This window comes from Micropterus dolomieu, linkage group LG13, assembly GCF_021292245.1.
Source record: "Micropterus dolomieu isolate WLL.071019.BEF.003 ecotype Adirondacks linkage group LG13, ASM2129224v1, whole genome shotgun sequence".
Classification (NCBI taxonomy): Eukaryota; Metazoa; Chordata; class Actinopteri; order Centrarchiformes; family Centrarchidae; genus Micropterus; species Micropterus dolomieu.
The window spans coordinates 16,714,441-16,733,267 of NC_060162.1; the positions used below are offsets into that span (position 1 = coordinate 16,714,441).

At 41.6% G+C, this 18,827-nt stretch overlaps 1 protein-coding gene across 7 annotated transcripts in view; it reads right to left on the reverse strand.

Moving 5' to 3' along the window:
* Nucleotides 1–897: 897 nt before the first annotated feature.
* The window catches only part of LOC123981892 (spermatid perinuclear RNA binding protein), a 105,390-nt gene continuing 87,460 nt past the window's right edge, over nucleotides 898–18,827 (reverse strand). For 4 of the 7 annotated variants that reach the window (XM_046067124.1, XM_046067121.1, XM_046067123.1 and 1 more), the window contains 10 exons: nucleotides 18,014–18,111; nucleotides 16,669–16,774; nucleotides 15,754–15,837; nucleotides 14,933–15,141; nucleotides 13,426–13,578; nucleotides 13,014–13,148; nucleotides 12,318–12,458; nucleotides 11,758–11,887; nucleotides 11,135–11,191; nucleotides 898–4,188 (listed from right to left, as the gene is read on the reverse strand). In XM_046067124.1, the coding sequence (XP_045923080.1) occupies nucleotides 4,094–4,188; nucleotides 11,135–11,191; nucleotides 11,758–11,887; nucleotides 12,318–12,458; nucleotides 13,014–13,148; nucleotides 13,426–13,578; nucleotides 14,933–15,141; nucleotides 15,754–15,837; nucleotides 16,669–16,774; nucleotides 18,014–18,111 (1,208 nt within the window). In that variant the 3' untranslated portion in view covers nucleotides 898–4,093. Of the gene's footprint in view, nucleotides 4,189–6,695; nucleotides 7,270–11,134; nucleotides 11,192–11,757; nucleotides 11,888–12,317; nucleotides 12,459–13,013; nucleotides 13,149–13,425; nucleotides 13,579–14,932; nucleotides 15,142–15,753; nucleotides 15,838–16,668; nucleotides 16,775–18,013; nucleotides 18,112–18,827 lie in introns of those variants that run through there. The other 3 variants (XM_046067125.1, XM_046067127.1, XM_046067126.1) reach the window with 3 other exon arrangements.

An 18,827-nucleotide genomic window follows, 5' to 3' on the forward strand; every position in this document is an offset into this window, starting at 1 on the left:
AAAGTTATCCACGTGGACATTATGTCCAAGCCTTCAAACATGGCTACCGAGAGTGTTTCTTAAGGGGGAAAAACACACCAGAGGAGTGTTTTCTATTTGACATTTCATAGTAGAGTGTGGTGGTATTGTCATCTTCCTCATGGTGCAGTAGAATGGGAAACAACTGCTCCCTTTTATTTCTCCATGTTCTGAATAAAGCTTTTTTATATGGAGAGTGACAGGAACAGCATTAGTTTGATTCTTCTCTTTGTTTCTCATGCTTTCTGTAAATCGTCACTAAATACATATTTTTAAGGAACAAGAAATTTGGATAATTTTTTCGTTTCCATGCATAATCACTATTAGACCACAAACAATTTGGATACTTAGGAGTATATTTTTTTTAAATAAAACCTCAGGTTGATTCCTCTTTTAAATCTCATCTTGTGGTTACATTTATAAGAAACATGGGGCTTTCAGAGAGTTCCAAACATTTCACTGTAAACCTGAAAAAGAAACACACTAACCAGGAGGCAACGACTCCCCAGACTGTACAGTCCCAGACCGCCTGTGCCCGTTTTAGACAGACCGTGTTTCCCTGAGCTCTGCCACCCTTGCTCTGAACGCTGTCGTCCAGCCAGCAGACCAAGAGGACAGGGTCAGTAGTCAGGGTGACTCCTCCTGCGTATCTGTTCAGTCCGAGGGGAAATGAAAAGGTTGCTCACTGAGGTATGACTGTCTGCCTTATTGCCATATTAATGTGGGCCATCTGGACAGAGAGAGAGAGAGAGAGAGAGAGAGAGAGAGAGAGAGAGAGAGAGAGAGAGAGAGAGAGAGAGAGAGAGAGAGAGAGAGAGAGAGAGAGAGAGAGAGAGAGAGAGAGAGAGAGAGAGAGAGAGAGAGAGAGAGAGAGAGAGAGCAACAGAGAGGGCAGAGGGGAAATTAGGAAAAAATCTTAGCTAATAGAGAGGGTCTGTTTCCCCGCAGTCAGGCTCCCAAGTTATTCACCTCCACCTGAATTCCACAATTGAAATGTCAGGGTAAAGCAGTGCACAGACTTTTAGAGACGACTAGATGAGCTCTGAGAATTGATGGAGAAACCACAGTAAAAAGCTTAGAATAGCTATGCAGCAAAACCCACAAAAAGATCCATAGTCACTAAACATGACTAACGTGATATTATACAGGAGGTGATTTTTTTTAAGAAGCAGGATCTAGTTTCTACAAGACATCTTAGTATCTTAATGCTGCTGCACGTCAGAGAAGTAAGATGGTCCTGGCACTAATTTACTCTGTTCTCTACTGTAGATCCCAGCCTGATATGGTATTATATAAAAAACAAAGATTAGCAGATGAAATACCTCCATCCATCCATCCATCATCAACCGCTTATCCTGCGTACAGGGTCGCGGGGGGCTGGAGCCAATCCCAGCTGACATCGGGCGAAAGGCGGGGTACACCCTGGACAGGTTGCCAGTCCATCGCAGGGCCCCAGTTAAACTTAAAATTGCCTAATCCTCTTTACTGTCTGCTCAGTGGTGTCACAAAATCCAACTCAAATTTGACAAATTGTTTTGAAAAATGGGCTCTGGGGCATTAGTGAGACTGTTGTGTCTTTCTCAGACGCAGTTTTTGTTGAATCAAAGCCGGCACAAACACAGGAGATCAAACTGCTGCCCAGATCAAGGCGAGCGTGAGGAGAATCAAAGCCGTTTTGATGCACATTCTGTTTGATTTTACCTCTGCTGACTGACACCTCGTCTCTATTAAAGGCTAAAAAATAAATAAATAACTGATGAAGAGCTTTCAGAAGCCTGTATGCACTATAGAAAGTTGGAGAAACCCAACACAATGCTGAGTGTGATTGCCAACTTACTGTGTACAGTGTTGTGACACCTGTCCGGTTCCAACAATAGCCAAAATTAGATCCAAATATACGATGTAAATAAAGCACTTTATATGAATGGAATATCTCTGCTCTCAGTCTAGACTATCTACTTAAATGTAATATGCACAACACAATCACTAAATAGTCAACTACTAATAAGTCATACACATGTAATTTAAGAAAACAAAACTCCTTTCTTCTACTACTATTATCTCAGGAGTTCAGTAAGAGGTGAATTGTAGACCTTATGACCAGCTGGCTGACAGCTGAGGCCAGTGCAGAAGTGCCTTAAAAAAATGCAGAAATGCTAATTTCTACATTAAAAGGCTTCAAATCTTCAAAACAGACCCAACTTCTGTATCGAAATACAAAGTAAATATCTGATCTCAAAAGCTAATTTTGCTTCCTCAAATGTGTCTTGAAATGTGCTTGAGTAACATGTTTCCCTGTGTCAGCTTATGACAGTTGCCGCCGTGGCTGGAACTAAGGATGCACCTGCTCAATCTTTCCAAATACCTAGTACAGATCCGACACCAGTGCTGTCTTTTTTTTCTCTAAATTTCAAATTTGGAAACCTCACAGCGTGGACCTCATTGGAATCATTTGAATGGACTGCAACATGAGGCCAGAGATTGCTGTGCCTGATGCACTCATCAGGCATATTGGATCGGTGCTTTCCTAGCTGAAACTTCCGAGTCAATGATAAAACGCCAATCCAAGCTTCAGAACATCCCTCCATCACCAACCACTGAAATGTGCCTATTTTTCTAAAATGCAAATCCAATTCAAGGTCTCACTTCTTAAGATTTTCACACGGCTATACCTTTAATTAGTTAGCCAACCGTTTGTGCTGTGTTTTTCCCAGTGTGTAACAAGGCCCTTTCACAAAGATGTTTCTGCCACAGTAGAGGATTGCTAAAGGAGGTTAGAGGGAAGGAGTGTTAATGTGTGTGTTTGCAGAAAGGAGGAGTCGAAATGGGTGTGAGTGAGCTGTGCTTTTGGTCCCTAAAGCGAGCGGGACAGAGCGGACGATTGTTGATGGGTGTGTACGTTAACATGTATGGATAGTGGAGGGAGGAGTGCGTACTTCAGAGTATACACAACATACAGTACTGTATTTGTAACAACAGTATTCCCTGCCAGCAGTGAGACTATAGAAAATGTGCTTTCTGGCAGGAGTAGTGTGTATGAGTATATATATGTGTGTGTGTGTGTGTGTGCGCGCGCATACAGGTGTGATTAGGTTATGAGTGTATTCAGTAGTGGGCACCTCTGGTCCGGGCCACGTAAACAAACCTCGGGCAGCAGAGAGCGTGCTCAGAAAGGCTCAGAAAGACATCAAAGATAGAGGAAACGATTGAAGGAAAGAGAGGAAGGAAGGAAAGAAGGAAGGAAGCATTATAATTCTAACATCACAGGTTAATAGGAATACCAAAGATAATATTACATCTCCTAGAACTAGCTTCAATTGCTTAGTGTATATAAAATTGGAAGAAAGCTATACTGTGATATTACAGAGTACATTTCACTTTATAATTCTAAAATAATTTATACCAACAATAGTTATATTTTATAGAATATTTACATAAATACATCATCATATAGTAATATTATTGTCAACACATCGTTATAGAAACATAGACCATACATATATGTGTATATAGTCATGTTATAGCCACACGTACACACACACATACAATATGAATATACAATCAAAATGAGCTATTGCAATGCTGTGTTGGGTAAAACTCCATCGGACATTCACATCTTCTCAAGTAAGTAAGCTCAAAGAGAGGAGTTCATGTGTATTGCTATAAGAAAGACCAAAGTTTAGCTCAGCCTCTCGCAGTCGCAGCTGAGCGTTTCTCGTAAAATCCGAGTATTGCTTCGTGTAAAGTTACTCTCCTCTGAAGTGATAATCTGGGAAGAGAGTAGAGAAAACACACACAGAGAGAGAGAGAGAGAGAGAGAGAGAGAGAGAGAGAGAGAGAGAGAGAGAGAGAGAGAGAGAGAGAGAGAGAGAGAGAGAGAGAGAGAGAGAGAGAGACTTTGAGCCTCTCTTGTCAGCAGGTCAGATCTGCAGAGAGTTTTTCAGTTTTGGATCTGTGAGTCCATCACCTGGATAGAAAGGCAGCCCGCTTTAGACGGACAGAAAAACAGGTGTGTCCTGTGTGTACAGACAGGTAAGTGTGAAGAGCCCATCCAACGACCTGCTGCCTGCTGCCTCTAGAAGTCAGAGAAGAGATCCTGGGGACCCAGATGAATGATAAAAGGAGCGATGGTCCGCGGCTGGTAGAAAGGATTGTCAATGAAAAGACCACCTGCAGAGAGAAGAGAGACAAAGAGAGCAGGACTAATTACTAAAAGTATCGAAAAATCAATGTGATGCTTCTATACATTCAACTTTCTTCAGTTTTTTGACAAATATTTAATGTGTCTCTAAGATAGAGTGACAATTCCATAGGGCCAAAGAAATCCACTAATGTTTTTTTAGAACAAGGTTTCAGCCACTTGAAGGATGAAAAAATCCTTGAGGTACTATTACCTGGGTGGCATTAATACATAAACTATATGCTATTATTTGCTTTCTTACCGAGAGTTGAATGAAAACATAATATTATCATCCAGACTTTCCATAGGCTATTGTAACATTGCTATTTTGGCATATTCTCTTCACGAGACAGCTATTACAGGTCTGTCCGTCCTGGAAAAGGGCCCCCTCCATTGTTGCTCTTCCTGAGGTTTCTGCCATTTTTAAAAAGGGTTTAAGGGTAAAATGGAGCATGAGAGCGACAGGCTGATTGGTGTGGTGTCAGTAATAATGCAGGTGTTGTACTGAACACCTGAGTCAAATGGTAAAGCTTTCAAGTTACATTAATCTTTGTTCCAACCCTCCCCTATGTTCGTGAGTTTTGGGTAGTGAACAAAAGAATCAGGTTGCGGACACAAGCAGCCAATTTAGGAGGGATTATTTATCACATATGGCTTGGGAACGCCTCGGGATCCCCCAGGAAGAGCTGGAAAACTTTGCTGAGTCGGCTCTGGATAAGTGGCAGAAAACGGATGGATGGATGAAATTAAATAGACATGACAAGATTGATAAGTCTCATATCTGTCATTAAATATGAAGCTGGAGCCACGAGACTGTCAGTGTAGCTTAACATAAAAACTGGCTCTGTCCAAAGGTAAAAAAATGTTAAAAAAAATCCTCCTATCAGCACTTCTCTGCACTGTCCGCGAGATGTAACGTTGACAGAGACAGGCTAGCTGCTCCCTCGTTTCCTGGCTTTTATGCTAAGCTACGCTAACCGACTGTAGCTTCACATTTAACGTACAAATGTGGTATCAATCTCCTCGTCTAACACTCAGCAAGAAAGCGAGAAAGCTTATTTCTCAAAATGCTGAACTATTTAATATTTTAGAGCTATTCCAGCCATGAACATACAGTAGGAGCAGAATAAAAAGCAAAAACATGAAATCAAAGATTTTGTGCAGTGGTAGGATGAGGCTAGCAGCAACCATGTTAAGACTGAGATTCAGACACTCGTAAGGCAGTTTTGAAAGAACACACTCTCTCCGGGGTTTGAGCTCTTTGTGCACTAAAAATTAATTCAACCTTGAAAAGTAGAAAAACAGAAAATATAAACAGAATGCAACAACTGGAATTAATCTTCAGTCATGTGAGAGTAAAGCTTTGGTGATGTCAAACAAATATCATTTGAAAGGTTTCACAATAACTCAATGGATCTCAACCAACCATTGGATAAGATATAGGGTCCTCTCATCCAATGGCTGTGCCTCATTGCTGTAACCATGGAGACGTCGTCAGGGGGTTATCTCTCGCTGGCTGGATGATCAAGACGTGGTGAAGGGCCAGCATAACTCTGTGTTGACTGTCACTGACCTTTGATTAGTATGTTGATGGAATAAAGTGGAGAATCTCTCTTTTTTTTGCCACGTTCCTCTTAGTCTTTTATTTATAATACCTGTGAGCTTAGGTCACTCTTAACGGCAGATCTTTAAATCTTTATTGGAAACACAGATTGAGTTTATAGGGATAGCTTTGGGCCCAAGTTTCACTGGCACAGTTGCTGCTGATCCTTGTTTGAAGGCAAAAACATGCAAAAACAACAAATACAGCAATGACACTGAAATAATGAAACAATAACAACACAGTGACAGTGAGGTTTCAATTCATGTGTATGGCTGCTTTTAACTGACAATTATGTGCACCACAGTTTATGTTTGGGGTTGACATGTTAAAAGCTCTGTGACATTGACGTCTGTGAAGCCAAATAAGAATAAGATGGGGATTTAGGTTTAGCCTATGTTGAAGTAATGTGTTTTATTTTATGCCAACTGAAGCTACAATGTACAGGGCTACAAAATCGCTGCTGCAAAAAGGTATAAAAGCTACTGTATGTATAAAAGCTTTTCCTTATACTTCAGGTGATAGCTCTGATAGCTGTGGGAACCCTGCCAAATATTAATCCACGTCAGGTAATGAGATCGTGCAGCTGAATGCAAGATGCAGGATCTGACAAGAGCTTTCTAAATTCATCCTTTGTCTTCTTGCCTTTCTCTCTGAATATCTATAAGCCGAGGGTCAAAAGGATGTAACGAGACGCACTGAGGTACGTGGAAAGATTGGAATTCAATCTGTGTGCATGTATGAGGGTGGAATATTAAAGCTAAATGTAAGTTTAGGTCACAGTATCATTTCCAGGTTGAATGGTGAATAAGTGGGTAAATCAGACACATAACTGCTCTAAAATGTGCATCAAGTTACCAGCTGAAAGCCTTTAAACCAGATATACACCAGGCAGTGTTTAAGCTTTTATAGGAGATAAACTTTATTAATTTTTTAACATTATTATTTATTTATTCCTATACATCCGTCACACAGCTCACATTATAATTTCCTTTTTTACAGAGAATGTGTGTGTTGTGTGTATCATATTGCAAAGGCAATCCTCGTCCTACAAAGAATAAACACAACAACAAAAGGCTGATATAGACTCAGAGAATGAGGTCACAATCCACAGTACAAATCCTTCAAGTTTTTGTTTATCCCGTAAGAACTTAAACCTGCAGCATCTTTTCATATTCATAAACGTTTTTTGTTTTTTTTGGAAACAGTAAGAAAACAAAACAAAACAAAAAGCACTTTAACAAATCTTCAGCTCAAGTCCTTAATCCTCTCCACCGTCATTGATATTGTAGAAAAACATAACAGACCGAGATTCCCTTCTAGAAAAAGACTGTACGTTTTGGAAAAAGCGTTTGGTATGTATATAAAAGCGTTTGGTAGGTATTTCTCCTGTGCTAAAAGAAGTGGTAGTGGGAGACGGGGTAGGCGGGCACTTTCATGACAGGCAACAGAAGCATTCTCTTGGGCAAACCTAGAGGGGAGACATGAGAAGAGCACAGCTCTGCATGAGTCCAGGGCAAAAAATTAAAGTTAAAGATTTTCTATCCTCACTACACTTCACACTACGCTACATCTAGGCCCAGCAAACACCTCTCGCACCACACAGTCAAGGCTCCTGAAGGGGTTAGAGGAATCGATAATTAAAGACATGAAAATAAATGGCTGAAGAGTTAGTTAAGATTCATTTAGGTTGATTGCAACTTGGGTCTCTAGTCATAGCAAGCTTTCACATCCATTGTGAAAACACTGTTCTCATCAAGTTAACTGCTGAGATCTGGCAACATGATGGGTGATATCGCTACAACAAACACACAAGCAGGTTGAACTCAAGCCATTTAGCCAGGTTCTGTACCACTTCTTTGGAGGCAAAACTAAGTCAGTAACTATCCCACTTTTCAAATAAATGTGACTAATCTGGGGTTTTGTTTATTTAAGTGACGTTAATACATTGCCATTGTCTAACATTGCTATGGTAGCCAGCAAAATAATTGGCACTCAACAGCTTTCCTTGGCAGACATCTACAAAAGACAGGTTATACGTTAGGCTTGGACTGTCACAGCCAGCTCTGACCACCCTCTTTAGGAGGAATTTGTTCTTGTTCTGAAGATACAGATTACCCAAAATAAAAACTAACAGATACAAATTTTCCTTTGCACCCACAGCAATTAATTGCCTAAATTTGCACTGAGCTTCAGCTGCTGCTCAGAAGCATCCTACAGTGTTGAGGCAACCATTTCAACTTTTTGAGTACTTTTAGATGAACAAATAAATGTTATATATGGTAACGGCTATTCTTATCGTTGTTCACATCTCATGTATGTTTGTTTTAACCCTATTGCAAATCAAATTTCCCCTGGTGGGACGATAAAGAATTGAACTGCCAGATCTCAGCAATTAACCGGGTGAGTACAATGTTATCATTACAGAGAGGAATGATGGCCAAAACTACAAGTTTAGGACGCATGGTAGAACAACCACAAGTAGAATAATACTAACAAGGAGACGCTTGAGGAGAAGTTGTTGTTTGTACTGTTCTGGAATAATGAGCTTCTGGAATAATGTCTATGCTCTAATATCTAATGTTCTGTGTTCTATGATCTAATGTTCTGTGTTTTACAGTACAATATAATGCCCTGCATTTAATTCAATTCAGAGGGGTTTTATTGGCATGGGAAACAGACATTTACATAGCCAAAGCAAATGTAAAATAAAAACAACAAAAATGGACATAAACAGAAGTATTGCGATTTTGCTGTTTATATATAAATCTGGTTTATTTTTATGATATAATGATGTAATATTCTGCGCTCCACCCAGTGTCCTAGTGAGCCCAGCAGTTTTCTAGAATGCATTTGCCAACAAGAAAGCCCAAAGCAACGACGGGTGCCGGGGTGCAGAGGAAGAGCAGGAAACAGAATGAAATGTTGTCCAAAAGATAAAGTAGTAGTTCCCCTTCGAGGGAACTCGAACTGCGTCGGTTACGACACTATGAGGCGCCCCCCCATAGTGTCGTAACCGACGCAGTGTCTCGTTCCCCTTCTCGGGGAACCAGGGTTACATACGTAACCAGAGACGTTCCCAATGTTTTCATGTGCCTTTTTTCTGCCTTCTGATTGAAATGTAAGCCTGAATGGGGCCAACCACCAATTTGGACACTTTTTTCTCTTATTTTGGCAAGTAAGCGTCATTAATAGTGGATTTAATATTTACAATGTCAAGTGTAAAACACAAGGAATCTCCTTCCTGACTTGCAGCCCCACAATCTGTCTCTCATTTTTATTCTTCTCGTCTTCTGCAGCATAAGTCAACTGGATGTAAAAGGAATTTGATTTCCACCTTAAAGCTGGGGTAGGCAACGTTGGAGAACTAGCAAGAAACAGCTAAATTTTTTAAGGAAAAATCCCACCTCCTCCCTACAGGCCTCCCTCCGAAAGCCACTCCCCCAAAACACCTTTTCATGAGCAGTGAGTGCACGGATCGGCCATGCTTACTTCAGTCCCGCAACAGCCACAGATACCGGATTTGTTTTTCATTCTCGTGTCAGAGCATTTGATTTATTGATTACTCTCAGGAGGTAAAATAAAAGAATTTCAAGATATAGAACAAAAATGCCCCCACAACCCTGTTTCCAGATTAAGTGGTTGACGATGGATGGATGGATGGATAACAAAAATGCTTCTGAAATAAATGTCCTACACCAGCTTTAAGCACCTTGACAACAAGTGTACCTGATATTTTGTATATATTTGTGTTTGGCCTCAAATTTCCTGCTGGCCACATGTTGGGAACCACTGAGGAAGAAGCCAAGCTTAACAAAGACAACAACCTCTGCAGCAAGGCCTCAACATACACACGCTGTGCTGAAGCAAATTCAGAGGATGAATCATTTCAGAACCTGTGAGTATAATTCTAGTGTTCATGTTGATCTTTTATTTTCCAAATAACATGAATTGAACCTGACCTCCTACCTACTCGTGGGAGGTTACAGCTCAGGTTAAAGCTCAGGGTCAGCTGAACTCATAACGTTCACCCACGGAGATACGTGACATGTACTGATGAGTAATGGGGCAGAGCTGCACACAGTGCGCAATAATTTATGCCCCCCCAGAAGACACAGGACATTTAATGGCCTATTTATTTACCATTCGCCAGGAAAGAGGCTGCCTACTGTATGCCTTATCAAATATTTTGAATGCCATGGCAATTTAATAACTTTATGAATAGTCACTGAATTCTGCAAGTTATATGTAAACAGAAACTACCACTGAATTCTGAGCATTTCATTAAGCGCGGCAATCCCAATAACAAGCGTGTGGATGCCAGGGACTGAAATGAAACACCCCAAAACAAACGGAGATCCCCAGCTCCACCATAAACAGGAAAACTAAGGCGCACTTCATATTCAGGGCTGTTGGGATCTCAGGGGGGTACTAATCGTCTGCCTGGGGCCCAGGCCCAGTTGCTCCTAGCACATAAGACCCATTCAAACTCCAAGCTGTTGGATGGACAGAGGCCTCCCAACGCTACATGTGTGCACACACTACACAAGGCTGAGTCTGTTAAGGTAAATATGATTGTGTGTGACAGAGGGACGCATGGATACCTTTGCTGTTAAAGGTCAGGTACTATACATTTTAGCCTAGTAACTTCTATAATTCCTGTGTGTGAGAGAGAGCCCAATGACCACTTTCAGCAGTGAGGACATTAAACCCCTTAGCAGCAGTAACCTGACAGGAGCAGCACTGCAGGGGCAACACTGTCCTGCCACCCTGTCTTAAATAACAGCGGGTAAAGTGAGGAACTCGCACTATGCGCCCTGCTAATCTGAACAGATATGAAGATGACGGCAGCAAAGGCAGTGTGTTGATGTAAGTCCAGAAGAGCTTGTGTAGTTAGTTAGAGATGGCTATGTTAGGACTGCAGGTGGAAATGGGTGTGTGTCAGCTCTTTATGGACAGAGTAGCAGTCCAACCATAAGAGATGAGGGAGCAAGTGGCAACAAGCAGAGTAAGTGGTGAGCGGACAGTTAGCCAAAGTACAGACAGATTTGCTTAAAGCACACAAAAAAGAGGTTTAAGCTTTTTAATTGTGACTAAAATTCAGTGGCAAACCCTACAACTTGGATTAGAATGGGATTGGGTTTTAAAGTAATTTTTAGAAAAGGGGAGAAATTGAAGGAGGTAAGGAGGTAGAGGAGAGAGGGTTGGATACATAACTACTACCTACGGAAAAGTGATTAATTTACCCACTAATGGTCCTGTATGTTGTTAGGGAAGTGTATGGTTAAGAGAGGAGAGAAGGTGGAAGAAGGGAAGAACAAACAAGAAGCACGTACCGTATGCAGGAGCAGCTGCCGCAGCTGGGTTGTAGCCATACGGTGTCCCAAAGCCTGCTGGGGAAGAGGTTACAGGGTTGAATTCAGTTGCGCACTTGTTTAATTCCAGCCTGCACTTTCCAACATCTTCAGTAAATTCAGATGAGTGTTTTTGCCATTCTGCAGCTGACAGCAATTCTGATCAAACATTCACAGATAATCTTTGGGCCTTTTTCCTACATGATTCTTGAAAGCTTGTGATATTTCCAATACAACTGCAGGTAAAAAAAAACAACATATGGTTATTGTATACAGAAAACTGAGAAAACTGAGAAAACAGCCTAAAGCAGAAGACAATATGAGTACTGTAAGGTCAACAGTAAAATAAGTAATATTAATTGGACCAGTGACTGCAGAAAAATATCATGTTCAGTAAAACCTCATGTGAGGATACATCTTACTTTTGACATATGTATGTATTATGGTACAGTTGTTCGAGTCTAACTGTATCATTTCATAGGCTAGTAAAATTTTCCATGAAAAATAATAAAATGAAAACCACCCACATCACCCACTCACAAAAACAAATCTTATTGCCCAAGTAAAAACAACAAAACCACACACACAAACATCCTCTCACAAACCTGGTGTGACGTATCCAGGCGCGGCTGCACTGACGAAGGCTCCTCTTGCGAGGGCTGCTCTTCCTCTGCCTCTGGCTACCTGAGCTGCTACTGCTGAGGCTGCTGCTGCTGCAGCCAGAGCTCCTTTAGTCTGAACACAGACACACATATTACATGCAAGCGTGTTTTCACAATGCAATGCGCGCAGTGTTTAGATCCACAGATATACAGACATGTGCCTGCATAAATGTGGAGCACAGAAATGAGGCGTAAAAACACACACACTTATCCAAGACTGTGTGCTAATGCATTATGGGCCTCATTGTTCACGAATATGTTAGGCTAATCAGTGGTGATGTGATGAGTCACTTGGTAAACACAGTGCCATTGATAACTGATGGGTGAACAAGTTGTCCCACAGCTCTACAGAGGTGATACTGATAAGAAAATAAGTTTAAACGTAGTCTTTAAAGCTGTAACAGATTACTTTGATTATGTGTTGTTGTGTATAAATGCATGTGTCCCATAATGAAGCAGTGCCCTCTGTGTCTGGCATGTACTGTATGAGTGTGTCTCCTTACCTGAGGCAGTATCTTCTTTTTCTTGTTTGCAGCTGCGTTGGGACCAGAGAAGAGTTTTTCCAGAGCTGCTAGAGCAGCACTGGCCTTTGCTACTTTTTTGTTGGGGCCTGCCCCACGAAACTTCTGCCCATCGACCTCCACCTGACATGCCCACACACAGATTCACACACGGGATAAATGAGAAATACAAATCAAAACATGTTTTATGATTTGAGAACACTAATGAGTTTTTTTTTTTCACAATAGACTTTGTATTCTAGTTATTGCTGTAGTCCTTTCTATTAGAGGTTTCACATTTTATGTTACAGCTGTGACAAAACTATGAATCGCACAGTAATGTTGCCCAAGACCCATGTGTTTATCAGTCATCAGTAACTCAGCCAGCGAGTCTGGCTGAACAGGACAGCTTGTTTAGTGATGCCCTGCTGTCAGGCAGGCCTGCTAATCAATCAGCAGAGTGATGGAGCAGCCAGGCATGTCGGAAAACAACACACCCCACAGAGAACAGCCTGCTCCTGGAATCAGGTTGACTGATTGACTCTACCGGTGATCAGCCTGTCTGAGTGTGTGTGTGGCTTAGCCTCTGTATGTGTCTCCCCCTGTCTAAAGCGGACGCGCGTGTGTACATGGGGAATCATTTAAATTACAATTACATTACAATCTTTTACCAGAGTCAGTCTGTGCGTGCACTCTCACCTCCATAACAAAGCGTTTGTCGTGGCTGCCTCCACTTTCAGAGATGAGTTCGTATTTGAGGCCTCGTCTCTTTTCGTTCAGCTCCATGACGGGGTTCTTCCCACTTGCCGTTAGTATTGGACCCTGAGTTCGCACCTGAGGAGTGAGGATATTGTTAAAGGAGTTTAAAAGCATCTTCAAAGCTTTATTAGAAAGCACACAGGGGACCGTAAACCTGGGTTTTATGATGTGCATGAGCAAGAGCATGACTGTAAACAAGGTAAAGATTTAACTAAGTTTGGATTCCTTTAATGGCCTTAAATCAGAGTGACTGTTACATTTTAATCACTTATATCACTCTAAATTTCCCACACTCAAACATCTGAACTGGGTATATGCATTTGTGTGTCAGTACACGTTCCTCAGTCCCCACCTCCAGTGTATTGGAACTGTCCGTAGAGTGTGTTGGGTTATTGCTGCCGTGTGATGACGTCTCATTCTTCCCCTCACCGTCCGACTTCTCGTCTGAACTCATGGGGTCCAGGTCCGAGTCAAAACCTGTAGGGTATCCCATCGCCTGCAGAACCTAGAAAGGGAAGATGATGATGAAGTACGGTATTTAATACTACTGATATAAATATAAACATCATATGCTAACATTATGACAGTTGTTCTGAACAGGAAAGCAGCAAAAATATTAACAACCTGTATTTTGCTGCTCTTGTGCAGACCTTAATAGAAATATTTATTTTTGGTGTGAACATTGTCTTACTACTGTACATGTACACAATCTAGATGATGTCTTCATGATTATGATTATCACAGTCTCACAAAAACATAATTTGAATCAACAATTGATGAGACCAAAGACTAACCTAAACACAGAATAAATCTAAAATCCCAAACTTTCGACGTTACGTATGTAAATTATAATTAGGATGGCAGAGGATCCAGAGGTGCCCTTGGAATGCGGTCTAACAGAGGTTTGTAAACGGCTTTCTCGCCTCAGAAAATGGATTTGCTACATTGTTGAAATAATACACTAAATGGCATGAGATAGATTTTGCAATCTGAAGAAAATGTCCTTAATAATGTCCCTGTTATGTTATGACTCTGTTTTGAACAAAATGTAATGGGCATAAAGGTAGAGAGCTGCCAGGGCAATAAGCATGAAAAGCATGAACAGGAAATCCAACCACATCGGAAAATGTGCCAGTCTGATAGCCCGCGCCCATGTTGATGACACATAAATAAAATAACTATATTCTAACCACAAAAATCTTTCTTAAGTCTTTTGTAACTCACACACTGGTTACAATAAAGCCCTTGAAATACACTGGCTGCATAGAGTCGCACGGGTCTAGTATCCTCGACTGCACACAGAGCAGCAGTGTAATTCAGTCCAATATGCAGGCAGGAGAGAAAAGAAGAAAGGTTTTTGAACCAAATGTGTGACTGTGTTACAGCTTCTGAACCAGCCACCACAGTGAACGAAGACTGTGCGAGAGAGTACAGGAGAGGGAGAGAAACTGAGGAAGAGAAGGGGAGATCAAAAGGTGAGTGTGTGAGAGAAAGAAAGTGAGTGAGGAGGAGAATGGAAAAGGGGGAGAGACAGGGAGAAAGAGCCTTTTATGGGAATGGAGCGGATAGCGGATTATCCCAGCTCTGTGCTCTGGAGAGCCTCTTTGTTCACAACCACTTTGGGATTACATGGATTTGTCCACCTCCATCCCTCCACACACACACACACACACACACACACACACACACACACACACACACACACACACACACACACACACACGGCTCAGAAAATTCATCAGGTAGCCGAAAAAGAAAACTTTTGTCATTGGGTCTTTTATCGTGCTGTTCAAATGCATGTTGATCTCCTGTCAGTTGTACATCCATACAACACACTTTTCCTCCATTTGCCCTATTACCTTGACGGCGACATGGAGTTTGGCGGTCTTCTTGGAGGAACCAGATGCTTCGTAAATGGTTCCATCCAGATCCACAGACATGGTGAAGACAGGAGCGTGAACCGGGCCCGACTGGGACAGCAGGCGATACTGCAGCCCCGGCCGGATCTGGTTCAACCTCATAAGGGCGTTCATTGGCTGGTTGGAGTCTATGGCTTTACTGTCTAGCACTAATGCAAAAAAAAGTGAAGAAAAAAGGTTTCAGTAGAAAGTAGAGCAGATTAGGATAAATTTTGTAAGGGTTTGTAAGGGATGTAACAATTATCCAGCTGGAATTGGACAGACTGGGCCAATTCAGAGATGCTGTAGGTAATAAATCATATTTTCTAAAGGATTTCAGCACTCTTGCCATTTGTATTCATGATGAATAAAGGTGCCTCTCTTTTTTCTTTCTCTTTCAATCACTTTCCTCCTGTTTGTCAGAATCTAAAACAGCTCTCTGTCTCCATTAGTCGTGGTTCATCCTTTGCTTGTATGAAGAAAGAGCTAGGAATGGTTGGGTGGCCTACGAAAACGTTAGCAATCAATACTATTGATTTTACTCCAAGGGATGGAAGGAAGGTTGAGGCAGCAGACAGGGAAGTAGATAGAAAAAAAAGAGAGACAAGGGAAAGAGAAGCAAGGCTAACGCTTCTCTAAGCATTGTCCCGCTTTGTTTTCAGTGGTCTGATTAAAAATGAAGACAATGCAAAGCTAAATAAAACTTCTGTAATGTGGTATTTATTCTTATCCCTACTAATCACGTAATAACACTCCACAACCATTATTCTTCCTTTTTGTACCTTTCCTAAGATTCCTCTTCATCTTCTTGATGAGGTCCTTATCATCCATCGGTCCATCCTCGTATGGCCGCTTCAGACCTAAGCCTGGAGAGAAAGCAGGAGTGACAGACCCAGAGAGAAACACAACGAGGGTCACTAATAAATCATTACGACAGGAGATGTTTATATGAACCCACACAAAGGCACTTGTGTATATTTAGAAAGAAAGGGAGGCAAAGTCTCATGAAAACAAGCAGTAGCCTATGTGAGAACAAGCATAAAGATGGATAAACTCACAGACAAGATAAATAGAACAGACAGGCAGACCAGCAAACAGTCAAACAATGAGGAAGACATATAAGCTCCATTCCTACATGCACCTCAATCTGTAAATGCTCTGGCAAGTTTCCATGTCAGCGTCATGAGGTCTCAAAAGGCTTGAGTCAATTCTCCATGAAAGTCGCTTTGAAAACATGCCAACTTTCTCTTGAGTGAACAAAAGCAGAAACAATCCTGCATAAACCACGCACAAGTTCACGACATTTCACCAAGGCCACCGTGTTTTTGGTACAAGGCTGAAAAAGGAAATTTTACAGCAAAAAAAGCCGGCAAAATATTAAACAACATTTCTCATCCTTGAACATACATTTGTGATGCTTCATTCACATGACAGCAACACTGACGGTGTTGTCAGTGCTTGTGTGAAGAAAAACACTTATTACATCCAGAAAGGTCAAGTCCTGCGCGAATAGACAGAGAAGCCTCCACACAGATTAACAGAGACAGAGTGAAAAACGGGTACACTGAAAGCCTGAATAGACAGATAATCAAGCAGAGACAGAAAGACAGGTGTTGGGGGGAATAAATGGGACAGCAGACAGTGACACACAGGCTGAGGTAGAGAGAGCAAACGGGCAGGCAGACAGGTACACACACCTTCTTTATCAGACCAAGGGTATTTCTGTGATGGCTTATTTGAGGGAAGGGGCTCCATCTCCAACACCTTGTAGATCTGTCCGAATGCCATGAGTCTGAGAGCACGCTGTTGAACACACACACACACACACACACACACACACACACACACACACACACGAAAAGAGAGTCAAATGATTTGCTTTTCTTCTAATTTCGTATTGCACTTAAGTTAAATCTTACATTTCACATGATTCAAATTGATGGCACTTTTCTTAGACCTTCCCTGCCTCCTGAGTGCCCACTTCTTTAAAACCCCACACTTTCAGTTTGCAACGCAGGCTTCCTGTTGAAAAAACGTCTCAAGTCCAAGCTGAGGAAATTTGGGAATTCTAAATGTAGCTCCACACATTATCATGAAACATTTAACTCAATAGCTGATTCATTTAAATTAAAGTCACAACACAGACCGATGCAAAGAAAGCATGGTTACTATAAGTGAATGCCCTGTAGTTTGTGACTTTGTTTCCCCTCAGTCATGCCTAAATTCTGTTATAGAGTTTTCATTAAATTTGAAGTGAAGCTTGAGTTATCTTGCAACACACAGCATCAAATCTGTACTAAACGATAACCGTAGTAGACATGCTTTTTAATTTATTTCCCTCTTAATATCACTAACATCAGCCTATATACTAACGAGTACGTCCTACTGTACACATGCTCATTCTACACACACAGTCAGAAAAATCATCCGAATCGCACACGGTGGCTGTGCTAATATAAAACTATTAGGGAGGTAGAGTGTCTCAGATATTCATGAGGCTTGGTCTAGCTCATTGACAGAAACGCTCCCTCTCCCCTATCTGCTCTTGTATCTGCTCCAATGCAATTATCCCCATTGACATTCCAGCCTCGTTCAGGCTGCCTTCAAAGGAAATGGACAGCAGGATTCACTAAGCCATGCGGCTCAGTTGAGAGTGTGTGTGTACGTATGTGTGGGTGTGTGTGAAGAAGGACATGACAGCACTGTCCTCAGGGTGTCAGAGATGGATTTATGGCTTGCAATGGCAGTCGTTTCCCACACCAATCATTAAAATGCAGCACCGCACATGCGCCTCTTTCTGGAGACACTCCCACCAGTGTGTGTGTGTATGTGTGTGTGTGTGTGTGTGTGCATGCAAATTGTGTGGTTGGAGTGGTGATGGGGTCTTTCTGTCTGGTAATAGGCTTGTTGCTTACTGATTCCCACAGGGCAAGTACAGCTGCGTGATAACAACAGTGTCTTTTAGCTGACGTGCATGTGTGTGTGTGTATGTGTGTGTGTGTGTGTCTGTGTGTGTGTGTGTGTGTGTGTGTGTGTATATACCTGGGCGCTGTAGGTAATGGCCTCAGCCTGCTGGTCGGTCATATTGGCTAGTGTGTTTGTTGGCTCTTTCTCACATGGGTCGTGTAAACCTGGACCACCTAGGGGAAGTGACAGAAGATGACACACACACACAACAACACAGTCAGCTGTTGTGTGTCAGTGTTATGTACTGACACTGCCGCTTGGCAACATTTAATTAGGCTTCACTATCAGGAAATAAGCAAGAGTGAAAATCCTGACTAATATAACGGACAGCAGTGGCAATAGGAAAATGTAACTGGTCAAACTGGCTGTGAGCTCTTTAAAACAGTCACTTAATTTAAAAGGCAAAAATCCCCAAACTGTAATTGTGCCACACTTGTCTTTAATTTGATTACTGTAGGTGAATAAATATTCTCCTGCCAGTGTCACACACATTTTTCCCCAAATATATTAAAATTGAGAAGTTTTTATTTAACACTATAAAGTAGGACATTAATAACTATCACTCAAGAAGGACATCATTGGCTTTGAATCCAAACTAAATTTCTTTGATTAAAGGTGGGGTAAGTGATTTTAATCCAAAACACATCTTTTTGCCAGATTCAGTAAATATCTCCTCACGGTACGCTCGCTGCCCGTTTTGTATGTGCGCTGCAAAAAAATCTGGTGTTTGTACACTGCCCTGGGTCTGTAAATGGGAAACAAGCAACATGGCTCAGACCGATTCACACAACATTATTCCACCTGTTCAGCAATGATTTGTGTGTCAGGTAACGTTAAATTACTTGCCCCAACATTCAGCTTACTTTCTAGTTTGCCACGAAATGCTCTT